This window comes from Phalaenopsis equestris, unplaced genomic scaffold, assembly GCF_001263595.1.
Source record: "Phalaenopsis equestris unplaced genomic scaffold, ASM126359v1 Scaffold000136, whole genome shotgun sequence".
Taxonomy (NCBI): domain Eukaryota; kingdom Viridiplantae; phylum Streptophyta; class Magnoliopsida; order Asparagales; family Orchidaceae; genus Phalaenopsis; species Phalaenopsis equestris.
The window spans coordinates 1,582,824-1,597,581 of NW_018164578.1; the positions used below are offsets into that span (position 1 = coordinate 1,582,824).

General features: G+C 34.2%; 1 protein-coding gene across 1 annotated transcript in view; it reads right to left on the reverse strand.

Moving 5' to 3' along the window:
- LOC110021644 (brefeldin A-inhibited guanine nucleotide-exchange protein 2-like) overlaps positions 1-14,758 on the reverse strand; it is a 76,261-nt gene that overhangs the window by 9,032 nt on the left and 52,471 nt on the right. The window contains exons 2-6 of the mRNA XM_020720213.1: positions 11,411-11,728; positions 10,266-10,602; positions 9,765-10,187; positions 9,404-9,690; positions 8,882-9,155 (exon numbers count right to left, since the gene is read on the reverse strand). Of these exons, the coding sequence (XP_020575872.1) occupies positions 8,882-9,155; positions 9,404-9,690; positions 9,765-10,187; positions 10,266-10,602; positions 11,411-11,728 (1,639 nt within the window). The remainder of the gene's footprint in view (positions 1-8,881; positions 9,156-9,403; positions 9,691-9,764; positions 10,188-10,265; positions 10,603-11,410; positions 11,729-14,758) is intronic.

The following is a 14,758-nucleotide window of genomic DNA, read 5'->3' on the forward strand; positions in this document are numbered from 1 at the left end:
CTCAGGGATAAATGGCACATACGAATAATCTGGCGACTATTTTAGACTTCCTCTCCATGTAATGAATATCTGTGACATTGTGTGATTTTATGAAAAGATGGCATTGGCTTGAAGAATATGTAATGAAATATACACCAATAAGACGAAACAAAGTAGAAACATGCTCATAAAATCAGAGGTTTTCAACAGTTTTCAAATTAACACCAGTACAAAACTCTAATTTTGTGGGTAGGGAAGGGGAGGTGAGGTAATGGGTTTCAAGGCTTGGCCTTACAAACAAGCTAAAACTCCAATAACTTTGATGTCATCAAATGCCATGCCCTAGTTTGACCTCTCCAAATCAAATATGAGACATAACAAAGAGAAACAATCCAATTAGATACAGTTTCAACCAGCACTCATCCTAACTTCACTAATTGAATATAGTAGAAAACTAGTATAATCATTAATACGTCATTAGATATACACTACACATCAAAAGTTTTATGATTCATCCTGTATAATCATTAATATGAAAATGTTCATATTTAAATAATCAAAATGGACTAGCATTCAAAACTCTAAGATAAAGTATAAAAATGAATCACTTGACAATGACTTTATATGTTCCTTTTCTTTGCATAAAATAACAATTAACATAATATTTGATGAGTTCAAAGCTATATAAGATACACAATTCTAATACAAGATTCAAAATGCAAAGAAAAAATTAATAATATGTAGGGTAATCATTTGGATTTACATGAACATGAGTGATTATAGGCATAATTAGCTAAGTGAAGCACGTATAAATTAAAATATGCTTTGATAATTACATAGTCACTGAAGAGCAGTCCAAATAAGAATTTTTATCTGATGAGGTCTTCCCCCGGAGAACTCCCTTATTTGTGGATACATCTGATGTCCTTCCTCTATGTCATCAAATGAAACATGTGACTTTTGATGAGATTGTGATTCCTACTCTCCTAAAAGATGGAGAACTTATTTTTGACACATACAGAGGTCGCACAGATCAGAAGATATAAAATTTTAAAATTTCAGTGGATGGTCTTAGTAACAACCAATTGATAGCATCACAGACGGTTATACTTCGAGCTTTCACCCCCAGTGTTCCACACAAAAGGTCAGGGTGAAGCTCTTGTTATTGGAACGAAGCAAAGGATGTTAGTTCTCAGAACTTCATTAGTCAAAGGGAAGAATCAGAAGATAATAAAAATCACTCATTAACCAAAACTCTTGCAAACCCGTAAATCCGCTAAGGCACAACTTGTCATATATGAGGAGCATATGAGATATTAACTTGTTTGGAATTTGGCTTGGGAGAACCTACATTCATGTGTACCTTTAGCTCAAATTATGCCAAACTAGAACAATAGATGAGGAGGTATGGTCGCGGGTGGGAAAAGCTCCTCGGATGCTTCGAGAGAAAGGGCAGTCATCAGTGGAATCCAGGAACAGCCACAAAGAACCGGAAGCTTCCGACAGATGAAGTTGAAGCTCCTCCAATCCCAGGAGACTGATGCAAGGTTCAAGGGAGGACAAGCCTGTACTCCAAGGAGGGGGGTTGCAGCCCCCTCCTTCCCCTTCTTCTTTTCCCTCCTTCCCTTTTTTCATCCCCTTTCCTTTTCTTCCTCCTCCTTCCTTCCTTCCTTGCTCACATTTCCTTTCTCTCACCCCTAAACCTTTCCTTCCTAAGCACTTTTCTATTTCAAATCCTTCATAAAATCTGAATGATTATATTTTATTATCCCTTCTTATTTTAAATCATTTCCTAAAATCAGAAAACTTAATTATAGTTTATTATTCTTTCTTATTTTCATTTCCTAAAATAAGTCTAGTCTCTTTATAAATATGGGATAATATGCTTAGATTTAGGGGTCTTGTTTTTTATATTTGACTTCAGGTTTTTTCCTATAATTTTTTCATTTGAGGGATGTATCTGACGTTGAGGAAGTGCTCCGGTTGCCCTCGTCCGAGGAGGTGATCGTCTCCACGCCCCACTGCTCCATTTAGACCGCCTCCCTACAACTCTCCCCTACAGGCCACAACCCTGCTACACCTCACAGCCACCTCCCTGCAGCTACCCTGCAGACCGCAGCCCTCGCTGCCCGTTCCCAACACTTCCAGCCGCCTCTTGGCCATCCTGCCCGCTACCCATCTCCCTCCTCCAGCAGCTGCACATCCTCTCTGCAGCTACGCTGTAGGCCGCAGGTGGCTGCCCTTCAAATTCCAGCCATTGACAACTTCTCCACTTTCTCTCGTTGGGGTTCAACGACTCTACAACGACATGACACTTCTCCGGCCTTCACCAAAGTCATCGTTCCAACACTACCTCTCCAGACTCTCTCCTCATTGAGCTTGTTGTGTCTTCGTTTGTTGAGTCTTTTTTGGTGATGTTTTGTTTTATGCTTTTGCTTTACACATTATCTTTCTTTCTTTTGGAGACATCTTTGTAACCATTTTGACTCATTAATAAATTTGCCTTGCATCTTGGTTTGGGTAAACTCCAGTATCACCAATTTTCTAGTATTAAGTGACGGAACCCCTTTTCGCACCTATAAAATCTCGTCTCATAAGAACTTTTTGTCCCTCCATATGTAATACAGCATCATTTGCCAACCAATCCCATAAAACACGATTTAAAAAATAAATCTTTCTTCAACATCATTATCATGGAGATTTAAAATATTTTTTAAATTTTATGCACAGGCTATATCAAATTACAATATAATGCATTCAAGACATAACCTGACATGTAAATCTTAGCATGAAAATACTTACATATGCATAGCAAATAGTTGAACAATCAGGATGATTGAATTCAATTTACATAAAATGAAATTATCTAGAAAAAATGATTATATACAAAGTAGTAGGCATCTTGATGGTATTATTTGGCATTAATATGTTCGATATGAAGAAGTTCTATAAGCATACATATAACAACGATATGTGATCATAAAAATTCAAAATCAATAGAACTGTGAATGTATTGCTTCACATATTAAAAAATGAGTACCTTACTACAAATCAAGGATAAACCTTACATATTTCCTAAGCATGCCAATTGAATCCTTAATCTTATGTATACAATCAAATAAAACATCAAAATCCTTACTGAAGTCAATTCATAACTTCACAGCAAATTTCCATATTAAATACCCAAAATAAAATTTTCAACTCAATGGAACTCTTCTCATTCAACCCTAAACCCTAAAACCTAAACCCTAAACCACCCCGCCAAAATTATAATTACTAACAAAAGAAACTTGTATTTGGTTGTTTGATTCATTGAAACTACAAGTATATTATGTTGACATTGGTAATTGCAAATACACGATGTTTTTTTTCTTATATTGAAGAAGTTGTAAATCTTCAATATCTAATAGATATATAAATTAACACCTTAAACTTCATCACAACCATTCAGTTATTAGATTAGTTGCTGCATGATATTTTTAGTGAAATTGAGTTTCTTCTACAATACAATAATGCAATGAAAAGTAAATTTAATCAAATTTTGGGCAATTTAATTGAAGTAGTAAATTAATATATAATTGATAATGAGCTTGCCTTTATCCCACCAAGTGGGTCGGATACACGAATCCTTTTTCCTCCATTGCGTCCTGTTGAGGCGCGCATTTTCTGTCCGGACACCTGACGTACCTCTACGTGCGTTGCACGGTATTCCTGAGTTATTTTCAGGTTATTTCTGGGTTATTTTCAATAATCCCGAAATAACCCAAAAATAAAGACCGCTCTTTATTTTTGGGTTATTTTTTGGTTATTTCGGGATTATTGAAAATAACCCAGAAATAACCTGAAAATAACTCAGGAATACTCTGCGCCGCACCTAGAGCTACGTCAGGAGTCCGTACAAAAAAATATTTGCTGCAGGAGGGAAAGATGACCACAGAAGACAAATGTGTGTGTACAACAACAACAACAAGCTTTTATCTCGCTCTTTTTAGGTCTACCTCTATCTTTCTTAATATAAGTTGAATTAAATATATCTAGTCTCCTAACCAGATCATTAGATGGTCGACATTTAAAATATGTGTGTGTGTGTTAATATTAAAATGATTATTACAAGATATAGAATTCTATAAAAAAATATTTACTCATTTTTAAAAATTTGGGAGAAAATTTTTAGAGAAATTTTGATGTTATAGTTTTATTACTTTTTTAGTATAACTCCAAGCCTATTGTTTACATCCATGTTATTATGTATTGTGGGAACGTTTATATTTGTAAAAGGTAGCAAGTGTTTAAGGTTATATGAACACCTCATGTTAAACAAAGTGTTGACTACTTGCAAATTAAAATGATTGAAGTGCGACTTCTTGCAAAACGTCTGAAAATTAGAGCATAATTTTTAGAGAAATTTTGTTATTACCGTTTTAATACTTTTGGATGTTATACAAAGACCATTGTTTGCTACCATACTATTCTAGACCAAAGCTCTTGATATTATCATTCCTTCATTATTCATCGTCCCGCCTTGTTATGAATGACATGACATATATGGTTATTGTTTCATATGTTTCACACTAAATCTATTGCATAGTAATTTTGTCTTAAGGGCCTAGTTAACACAAAAAGGGCAAAAAAAGCTGAGAAAAAGGAGGCCAACAACCATGGATGGTCATTCGATAGGGAAACCTACAACAAAAAATGAAGTCCAAAATTGTTGGGTGTGATCTAATAAGTGTTTAAAATTATTTTGATGGTTTCTTATGTTTGATTATGATGGGACCCAATATGCTAGGTAAGAGCTAAAATTTCATACTTGTGACTTCAAACGGATTTCAAATTAATTAATTTGTAAATATAGCAAAGGATAATTTATCTTATTGCAATTTATTTTGCTTTTGTAGGTTTTATAAGAGAAATAGGGCTGACGATGATCATCACTCCACAGTACCAAATTCAGCCATCATCTCTTGGCCCAACAAATCACCTAGACACCAACCTAGAACAGCAAGTTGTAGCACCATGCACCTCAAGAAAAACATTTAAATCCTATCATCTCACTATGGCCCTAGATTGGTTTAGTTTGATCAAATGAATTGAACCATCTAGTTCTTGGGTTCCTATTAGAAAATGATATCAGAGCACAATATATTATATCTTAATAAATTGTCTAACAGAAAGAGCAAGAGTGTAAGTCTTAAGACACAATCACCAATTACAAAGTCTGCACTAATACTATAGGTAGGCATGAATGTGTAGTAGTTTGCATATAACAAAAACCAATGAGGATGGAACCAACATGTTGGGAAAAGCAATATTGTCACGGCAGGAGACAACACAACACCACTAAAAACAATAGAGACAATTACTAATTCATCAAATGTCCTCATTTTGCATTCTTCCTACCCTCAGTTACAAAAGTAAAAAATGTCTATAGAATTTTCACTTTTCGACGGTATTTGGCTGCACGCATGATTTAACAAATAGGATTTAATAAATCTTGTAATTCATATTTATCATTATAAGTTTCCTTCATGTTCGTATATTTTATTGTGTTATTTTTAGTAGAAAAGATTAAAAAAATATATTTATATTAATAATTTATTCATATAAAAAAATGTATCGATGGCATATCGTGTCCTACTTTTTGCAACTATGTCGTGTTAATGTATCGTATTTGTGTCGTGTCCATGTTCATGCTTCACAGCCAACCATAAGTTTTTTGTGTTAGTATTTCTCATATCAGCTGTTGTGAACAAAGCACTGCCTGTTAAAATAAAACTAGTCTCATCAAAAGTTGCCGTTGAATTTTCTCCCATTGCCTCCAAGATGCTGAAGATCGCAAATTTGAGTAAGAAAAAAACCACACGGCAATGCAAATGTAAGACTTTTGACGTTACTCCTTATATGCTAAATTAGGGGAAGCTTCCTGGATTGAATATACCCTTTGTTCGCTGAAATCAGTCTTGCGTATCGCCCACAACTCTAGAACTAAATTTTGAATAAGCCTTACGATTCACCCTAAACTCTAAAACTAGGTTTTGAATCAGCGATTTCACTGATGGCCTTTCCACAAAAATGGGGGGAGTCATTTCGTTGTTCTGGGGTTAAACTTTGTTAATCGATGCAAAAGCATGCTGTGACAAAAAAACTGCCTTTCTAGAGCATCAAGGGGTTTACAGTAGCAAATTACTAGAAAATATACTTCAACTAAAAGCACCAGTTTTACAAGAAGGTGTATTTCGTGATCACAAAAAGACCATAAAACATTGAGCAAACACCGGACACCTTAATTGGAAGGAAGGGAAAAAAATTAATTAATACTTTAAGGTGAATTTAGATTACAGATAGCTGAATTAGGCAATAAGTGTTGATATTATAAGATGAGAAACTAGGGCTTAAAAGCAAGTTTACAGCGACGTATTGGAATTAAATTTACTGATTTCAAATTTTAAATATTAGACATTTATTTTATTGTGATATTTTTTTATAAGTATACCTAATTTGATTAGTACAACCTTTCTATTTCATATTATAATTTCATTTTCAACTAGAAACTGAAAAATAAATAATCTTTTTTTATCTAGTTTTCAAACAAGGCTAACTAATAACTGAATTTAATATTGAAAATGACCACTATTGAAACTGGAAATTTTACAACATGAAACCTGAAAACAGTTTTAACCCCATGGTTAAATCTTCTAGTTGTAAGTTGAATAGGATTTTACAAATTCATATACGCAATCCAAACTACCAAACAAGAACTTCCCAAATTTCTGAGTCAAAAGAGTAAACTAGACCCAAGTCCATGCACCAAATGTCAGCTAAACAGGTAAATATTTGAGTCAACTCAGTGCACGAGGAAAAAAAAAAAAAAAAACCAACCTTAGACCAGGCGCTCTAATAAGCACAAGGAGATCAAAATAAAAAAGGTAATTTCATTGAGTGAAGTTATTTGAGTCAAGTATAGGAAATATTTCATATTACCCTTGGCAAAGAAACTATCATCATGTTCAACTGCCTGTTAATTAGCAGGAAGTCACCAAATGCATTTGAGAATGTCAGTAGAAGTTATGATCTAACAAAGGATTTGGTAGAACATCCTACATTTAACATATATTTGTTTGCAAGTATTCATGATACATGTGTACTACAAATGTAGTGTAAATTGAATATGATTCATTTGTAATTAGGGGTACAAACGAGCCAAGCCGACTCAAACTTGACTCGCTAATAGGTTCGTAAGTCAATCTTATCAACGCATGAGCTTGAACTCATATATTAAATGAGCATGGGATTTTTGACGAGGTTCGACTCATTGGCTTGTGAGCTACCTTGTATGTCCAATCATTGGTCACATTAATGTCTTTCCCAGGGCTCTCACTGTAACTTCTAATCCAACTGCTGGTCACGTCAAGGCCTTCCTCTGTGAGCTCCCACAATTACTTCTCCAATTGTTGGTCAATTCAACGCTTTTACCAATGGGCTGCAGTGACAACAACTTTGGCCAAGCTTACGAGTTGGCTTCAGAGCTTGTTGTTATTGCCATGAACTTGAGTTTAAGCTCACAATTAGATGTTTGAGAACTAAAGCTTGACTCAACTCATTTACACCCCTACTTGGAATACTCAAAAGATTATTTATGTGATTATAACATAAACTTGGGAAACCAATTTTTTATGTTTGGTTGGTAGTAAAATGAATTTAAAATTTTGAATTAATATATTCTATTAAGAAAATATTTTTGATATTAACATATTATTTAAAAAAAACTAAAATTAATGTTGGGAATTAGATGGCGAGGGAGCAGCTCAAAGGACGCCAGGGATGGAAGGTACAGAGACAAGGTTGGAAGGATAAGCAGCCATGTGGGGTCTTTGAGGTGTTGTGGCATCATGAGTTCATTTCTGGAACCATAAATGAAAAGGAGGCAGCAAAGGCAAGCACAAATGCAATAGCCGATAAGGATGCAAAGACGACGACAAATGTTGATGTGGGAGCGATGACAACCACAGGGGCTACGGTAACGACAGGCATGGGGAAGTTGGGGCATGATCTGCTGACGGGATTGGTCAATTAATTTTGATTGTATCCTATTTGAGTGAATTCCAAATTAATCAAAAAAGTGTACTTATTGGTATTATAAATTTCTCATAAACATAATTTACATTTTGGGATTGGTCAATTAATTTTGATTGTATCCTATTTGGGTGAATTCCAAATTAATAAAAAAAGTGTACTAATTGGTATAATAAATTTGTCATAAACATAATTTACATTTCAACCTTCATATCAAACACCCGAGAACTGAAAGACCGTATATTCAATTTACTTTGCACTTGTATACCTCAAAATAAACAATACCTAAAAAGTTGTAAGAACGGTTTAGCCTAGCAAAACTTCAAGAAAAAAACTCTGCAAAAAGAGCTTCAATCACTGTCAGGCCAAAAAAACTCATGGTCAAACCACAACTTTAACAAACAGGACAGCTTCACAATGAATTAAGCAACTTTACGTTCAACATAAGCTATGATTTCAGCTTCTTCTCAACTGACCCTTTTATTTCACCGCTTCAGAATGTTAAGAGTATAAATTTTCAGAAAGCATGCTTTACAAAATGTTTCAGGCTTGCAGCTTATAAGTCTATAAGAGGCTACATTGCAACTTAACCTGAGCTTGAAAAAATTCTCTCAATCACCTCAACAAGCACACCCAAGTATTTAGGGAACTAAAAATGAGTACAGCTTAGGTGCAGTGGCCATGATATACAGCTCATAGCTGGCATGAAGATTCGTCCAATGTATGAGAGTTTTGTTAAAAAGACCAGTTAAGTTGAAAAACTTTTAAAAGTAATTTGTTCAGAACATCATATCCCGGAGCACAAAAAGAATTGATGAGGAAGACAAACCTTGATTGCATCAATATTTTTTTGCTTGATGTCAGCAGCTGAGTGGAGAGAAGTGAACTTTGCTAATGAAGTGATGAAAGCATCTCTTTGGGTTTTCATAGACATAACTGCTGTGACATGGATTGCATGGCGGAATCCTTCTAGGCATAGGGATATTACTGATTCATCATCACTCTGGTCAAGTGGAACGCTAAAGGCTGCTAACATTGGTGCCCAGCAAACCTCAACCATGAATTTCAAAATTACCACATCGGCTGCAGCATAATATACTGACCTAAAAATGTATAAACAATCATTTCACACTAACAGGACGGATTTAGATGAATTTATTGTATGTGTAAACATAATAGGAGTTACTTCCTATACACATTACAAATATAGTGTAACTTTGTTAATTAAGATAAAAGAACCAATAATATGTTATTAAGTGAATAGCAAAAAAGTATGAGCCACGTTTGTGGCAGGGCAATAACATAAATTCGCTACTTTTGCAAGACTGGCATATAAATTGAATTAACTTACTCAGTTTTGCGAGCTTTTTCCTTGAATTGTTCTTGCATGTGCCTAATTAGATCATCACTTGTCTCTAGAGGTGCATCCCTCTTGCGTATGACAAGATTCAAAATGCTATCCAAGCCTAGTATTTTGCTTGAATTTGTAGATTGTTTTTTATTAGGAACCAATTCATCTTCTTTCATCTTAATTTCATTCCTGGAAATCCTTTCATATAAGGCTCTTAAGTATTCTTCAGGTAGATCTTTGCCATCATCAATACCACGATTATTACTTATAAAATCCTCTAGAGACATCTGCATCAACGAATACAATAAGATGTCATTTTTTAACCACACAAAATCAAAAGAGAGTAAAAATTGTAAGAGACCTTGTTTTTGACCATTGGGTTGTGTGCATCGGTATTGAGCATTATTACAGAGTAGGCAAGGATGTAAGCTGTGTCTGCACTAGAAAAGACATTTGGGTTGCATTTGCAGTACCGCTGAGCAAATTTTTCCATGATCCTATCAATTTTTTGTGCCTCACCAGGCAGCCTAAAGCCTTGTAGAAAAGATCTGATTGCTTCATCGAACTCCATTCCTTGAAACTCAAATGAATCCACAAATGCATGCATAACTTTTAAAGGTAAACCCTCTCTCTCCCCTAAGTAATCACCAATAAGTGTTTTGTTCAAGCCAGGTGTACTTTTAAGGAAAACAGCTATTTCGTCTGGCGAATCACCTACCTTCTTTGCATTAATAAGGAATTCAATGCCTTTTTTGGGTTTCTGATTAAAAACTGATATACCTTCCTGCAGTATTTTTTTTTTTTTTGGTGTTAGCTTTACTGGTAAAGAATCACAATAACATAGTATCAGATATTTGTTCACCTGAAGTTCAAGTTTGTATGCTCTCCGCTTCTCCAAGGATGCAGCTTCTGGTAGACCATTTGCCGTTTCAGAGTGAAAATCTGATCCCCCGGGTGGCAGTTCTGCTCTAACATCTTCCAAATGGAGCTCATTTCCATTTTCTGTATTGCTCTCAGCAATTTCAAGTGGAGGATCTGGTATTCTCAATTGTTTATTCATCCAATTTCCCATTGAGTTTAAAATTGCAACTAAACACCTCATTGCTTCACTTTTCATATAAACATCCTGAGGTGGAACCAATGTGGTAGAAGAGCCTGCTGGTGAGCCCTGAGCAGTCTTCAACAAGCCATTAACCATCCTATGACAAAATAATAAGCATATAGTAAACATAGATTCAATTATAATGTCTAAAATGCTAATTCTAATCTATTAACCTATTTTAAGCAATCTATAGCTGTACAAAAATAGATTTCAGTTAGCAAAGATCTATAGACTGCTTATCAAAGAAAATTCGGCTGTAAACAGACAAAAAAATAGATTTAATAATCAGCATCTCAATTTTATGTAAAGCCATGTTTAGAATTATAAACTATAGACTGCTTATCAAAGAAAATTCGGCTGTAAATAGACAAAAAAATAGATTTAATAATCAGCACCTCAATTTTATGTAAAGCCATGTTTAGAATTATAAATGTGGGACGTTATAGAAGTACTAGAAGCAACAATCAAATTTACGGTCATATGCATTTGGAAAAATAAATATGACAACCAATGATGAGAATCAAGGAATATTATTGTATGATAGGTGAGCATATCTTGGAGCTACAATGCACTGGAATATTAATTTTGATATTTTTGATTCAGGGAGTCATAGGTGTTTATGCTGATTTTTTTTTTAATCTTTTTCGGGAATTTTCATGCACATGATTTTATGATGGACAGAAAACAAAATAAAACCATAGGTTTGTCCCATAGGCAAAAATTCTACCTTAAATTTTGAAGTTTATTTCATTCAGGTAAGTCGTGTATATCTAAGAACAATCAAAAAACTATACAAGTAAACAAAACCCTGTAGTACCAATACATTAACTGCCATAGATGTGCCAAGGCAAATCAACTGTACAAATAATGAAGTGAACAGTGTAAGACAAGCGTAAATGCTATACCTCTCAAATATATTCGGTGAGTGCACGTCACAATCATAATTGACAAAAATATCCACCAGGATCTGAGAATCCACGCATAGCTTGTCCAAAAATCGAAGAACAATCATCTTCTGCTGAAAGTTGGGTTGAGCAACATTTTCAAGAACTCTGAGAACAATCATGGGGAAAAAAACTCCGATTTCTGCCTTCAATCCTGGTCGAAACCTTGATACCAAGCTCATAAAAATAGAGCAAGAAAGCTGGTAAACAACCATGAGAGTTGAAGCACTGTTCTTCAATAGGGATAGGCATAGATACTGCTTGATAGCCCCCAAAAATCTGCATAATAGGGAGCAAGTGTTCAGACCCAACAGAATTTGCAAAATGTATATGACATCTTTCAGAACATAGCCGAATAATGATAGAAGTCAACATATATTAAACGGGTGATATTTTAAAATAGAAAATCATGTTCTCCTCACTTTATGCACTGGCTGCTGTAGAATTGCATAGAATGGGAGTAAAAAAGCTGCATGCTAAGCAGACACTTTTAGGGATCATTCTGCAGCCTCCCTCTAGATATCCCTCTGAATAATAACTTTATCAAGGAAACCACAACACTAGCGCCACTAAATAGTCATTTCAAAATACACTGTTCTTCGTCAACAATCTATAAGCACCACTCGATATTGTTAAATCTTATCAAAACATAATTACAGTTATCATTAATTATAAATAATTGTCAGTGTAACACTTAATTTCGTATTGTCCCTCTTGATTAGAAACCTCACTTGATTTTTAATGAAACCATTTTGGAATTTTCAAGTGCTCGGCAAAATTGTTGGTAAAAAATTAGGATTTTTAAAGCCATGTGGTCATTATCTTTTATTTTTACCCTCTTAGAAATTCTGATTAATATTTGGGCTTACATATAAAAATCAAATACAATTAAATAGTATATAATATCAATCAATATCATAAAGGTAGCGTTTGTGCAAAAGGTCTAAGAATCAAACATCATTTTGATAAAATTTAAGTATAAAATGCTATATTAGTAAATATCCACTCATTTCATGGTTTTGAAGCTAAATTTTCTATCTTTAACAATGTACGAGCTCAATTGCAATACTAAATATTTTCTTAGCATAGATGCATTCCCTAAATATATCAAATGGGGCGGACAACCAAACTAGAGATATGCCTCAGACAAAATAATACCCATAAAAAGTAATAATCAAACTTATTTCAAGAGCTCATAGGAATGTATAGCAGAAATCTATTTTAAAAACATTTTAAAATGTTGAGGAGCCATTGGATTAAGGTGGGTTGGCAAGTATGCTACATAAGAAAAATTAAATGCCACAAAATCAGTGCTTACGAGAAAACAACTCTCCCACAGATTCAAATACAAACAGGAATTAAAGAGCCATGAATTGCCCCCTAACATCATTCGTAATCCCTAAATAAATCAAACAACGAAATAATGAGTGCTTTTTTTAATCATTTACTATTATATTATTTATCTCATTTTTCTTTCAATGTAACTTCGTTGATACATACCCATTGCAAGCATGAGCGATTCAAGCTTTCCAATCCAATTCTTCATTTCTACATGGTGTCAAAGGTACGTTAAGTTTGTAATTTCCAACTCCTTTTGTATTCACTATGTCATTTTTTTATTTCCCTTTCACGGAGTCAGCCATCATGAATGATGAAAATCAAACTAAAGGAGAGCCTGGGGATCTATATGCCCAATATCAGTTGAATAAAACTATTTAAAAGTAGTCTCAATTTGTGAGAAATTACCTAACAAGAAGGAATTAGTGACCACTAGTTTAATGTAATTACTACAAGAAAATAAGAGCCTAATTAGTGGTAATTAGAGGTAAAACATCGACTATGACAACCATCAAACTTTTTAAATTTACAATTGACTACATTAATTTTCCATGGAGTTTCTCGTGGTCACTAATTAGTACAGGAAAAATAAGCACATAAATATACATATATATATATTAGGGAAAAATAAGCACATAAATATACATATATATATATATTAGAAACTCTATGGAAAGCCTCAAAGCTATAGTGAAAATAAAAAAGTTCACTCCATATGACAAACTTAAGTTGTTGAATCAAAAACACTCAAAAGAAATTAGCAAACCTAGAAACTTCATCAACTCCCTAGAAAATATCTTTGGGTTATGTTCTTTTTCTAAAAATACTGTGAATTCTAACTCTCATATTTGTAATGCCTCAAAAAATTCTCAAACCTCGATTCTAATATTAAGAGCCACGACCATTTCACAAACCTCTACAACCTTTTCCGAACCAACAAATCCTGTCCCGACAATAAGAAAATTAAAGCGGTCAATTGTTCTTTAATAATTGTGGCTGATCAATAGGATATTTCTATTTCTCCAATATGTACCGTTATTGCCTTAAAGTAAATCTTCTATCAATTCATAAGATTATTAAACAAAAAAAAAACTATAAGGCAATTTTTTGTGCTAATCAGTGTGTGTTAATTTTGAATAACTTTTTTCTCCATGAATACATAGATAATTCACCTATAAATAGGCGTGTACAAGAGATAAAACGAGGAAAGAAATCTTCCTACAATTAAGTAATTATTATAATTATGGAATAAACATAAATACCTATAATTAAGAATTACTCTTTTTATACTATGACTAAATATAGCAAGTACTAAATAGAATTAAAGTAAATAATAATGAGCGTAATTCCACACTCCCCCTCAAGGTGGGTTGTACAGATTGTACATGCCCAACTTGTTGGTTAGCTCATCAAAACTGGACTTAGGGAGAGTCTTGGTGAGAATGTATGTGGTTTGGTCTCTAGAAGGAGTATAGACCAATTCAATGATTCCATTGTCCACCTTCCCTGAAATGAAGTTCCGATCAATCTCAATGTGTTTCGTTCGGTCATGATGAATAGGATTCTTTGCGATACTGATTGCAGCTTGATTGTCACAGAACATCTTGATAAAATTTTCTTAGTATTTTCTCCGATAATACCAAGCTCTTTGAGAAATCTTTTGATCCACATTCCTTCACATATACCAAGTGTTAGTGCTCTGTATTCTGCTTATGCGCTACTCCGAGATACCACCGATTGCTTCTTACTTCTCCATGTCACTAGATTGCCGCATACATACGAGCAATACCCAGAGGTTGATCGTCGGGTGGATATATCTCCTGCCCAGTTAGCATCAGTAAAGACTTTTACCTTTTGACTATCATTCCTTTTGAATAATAATCCTTTTCTCAGGTGTCATCTTTAAGTATCTTAAGATACGGTTGACAGCTCCCATATGTTCCTCAGTAGGACAGTTCATGAATTGACTTA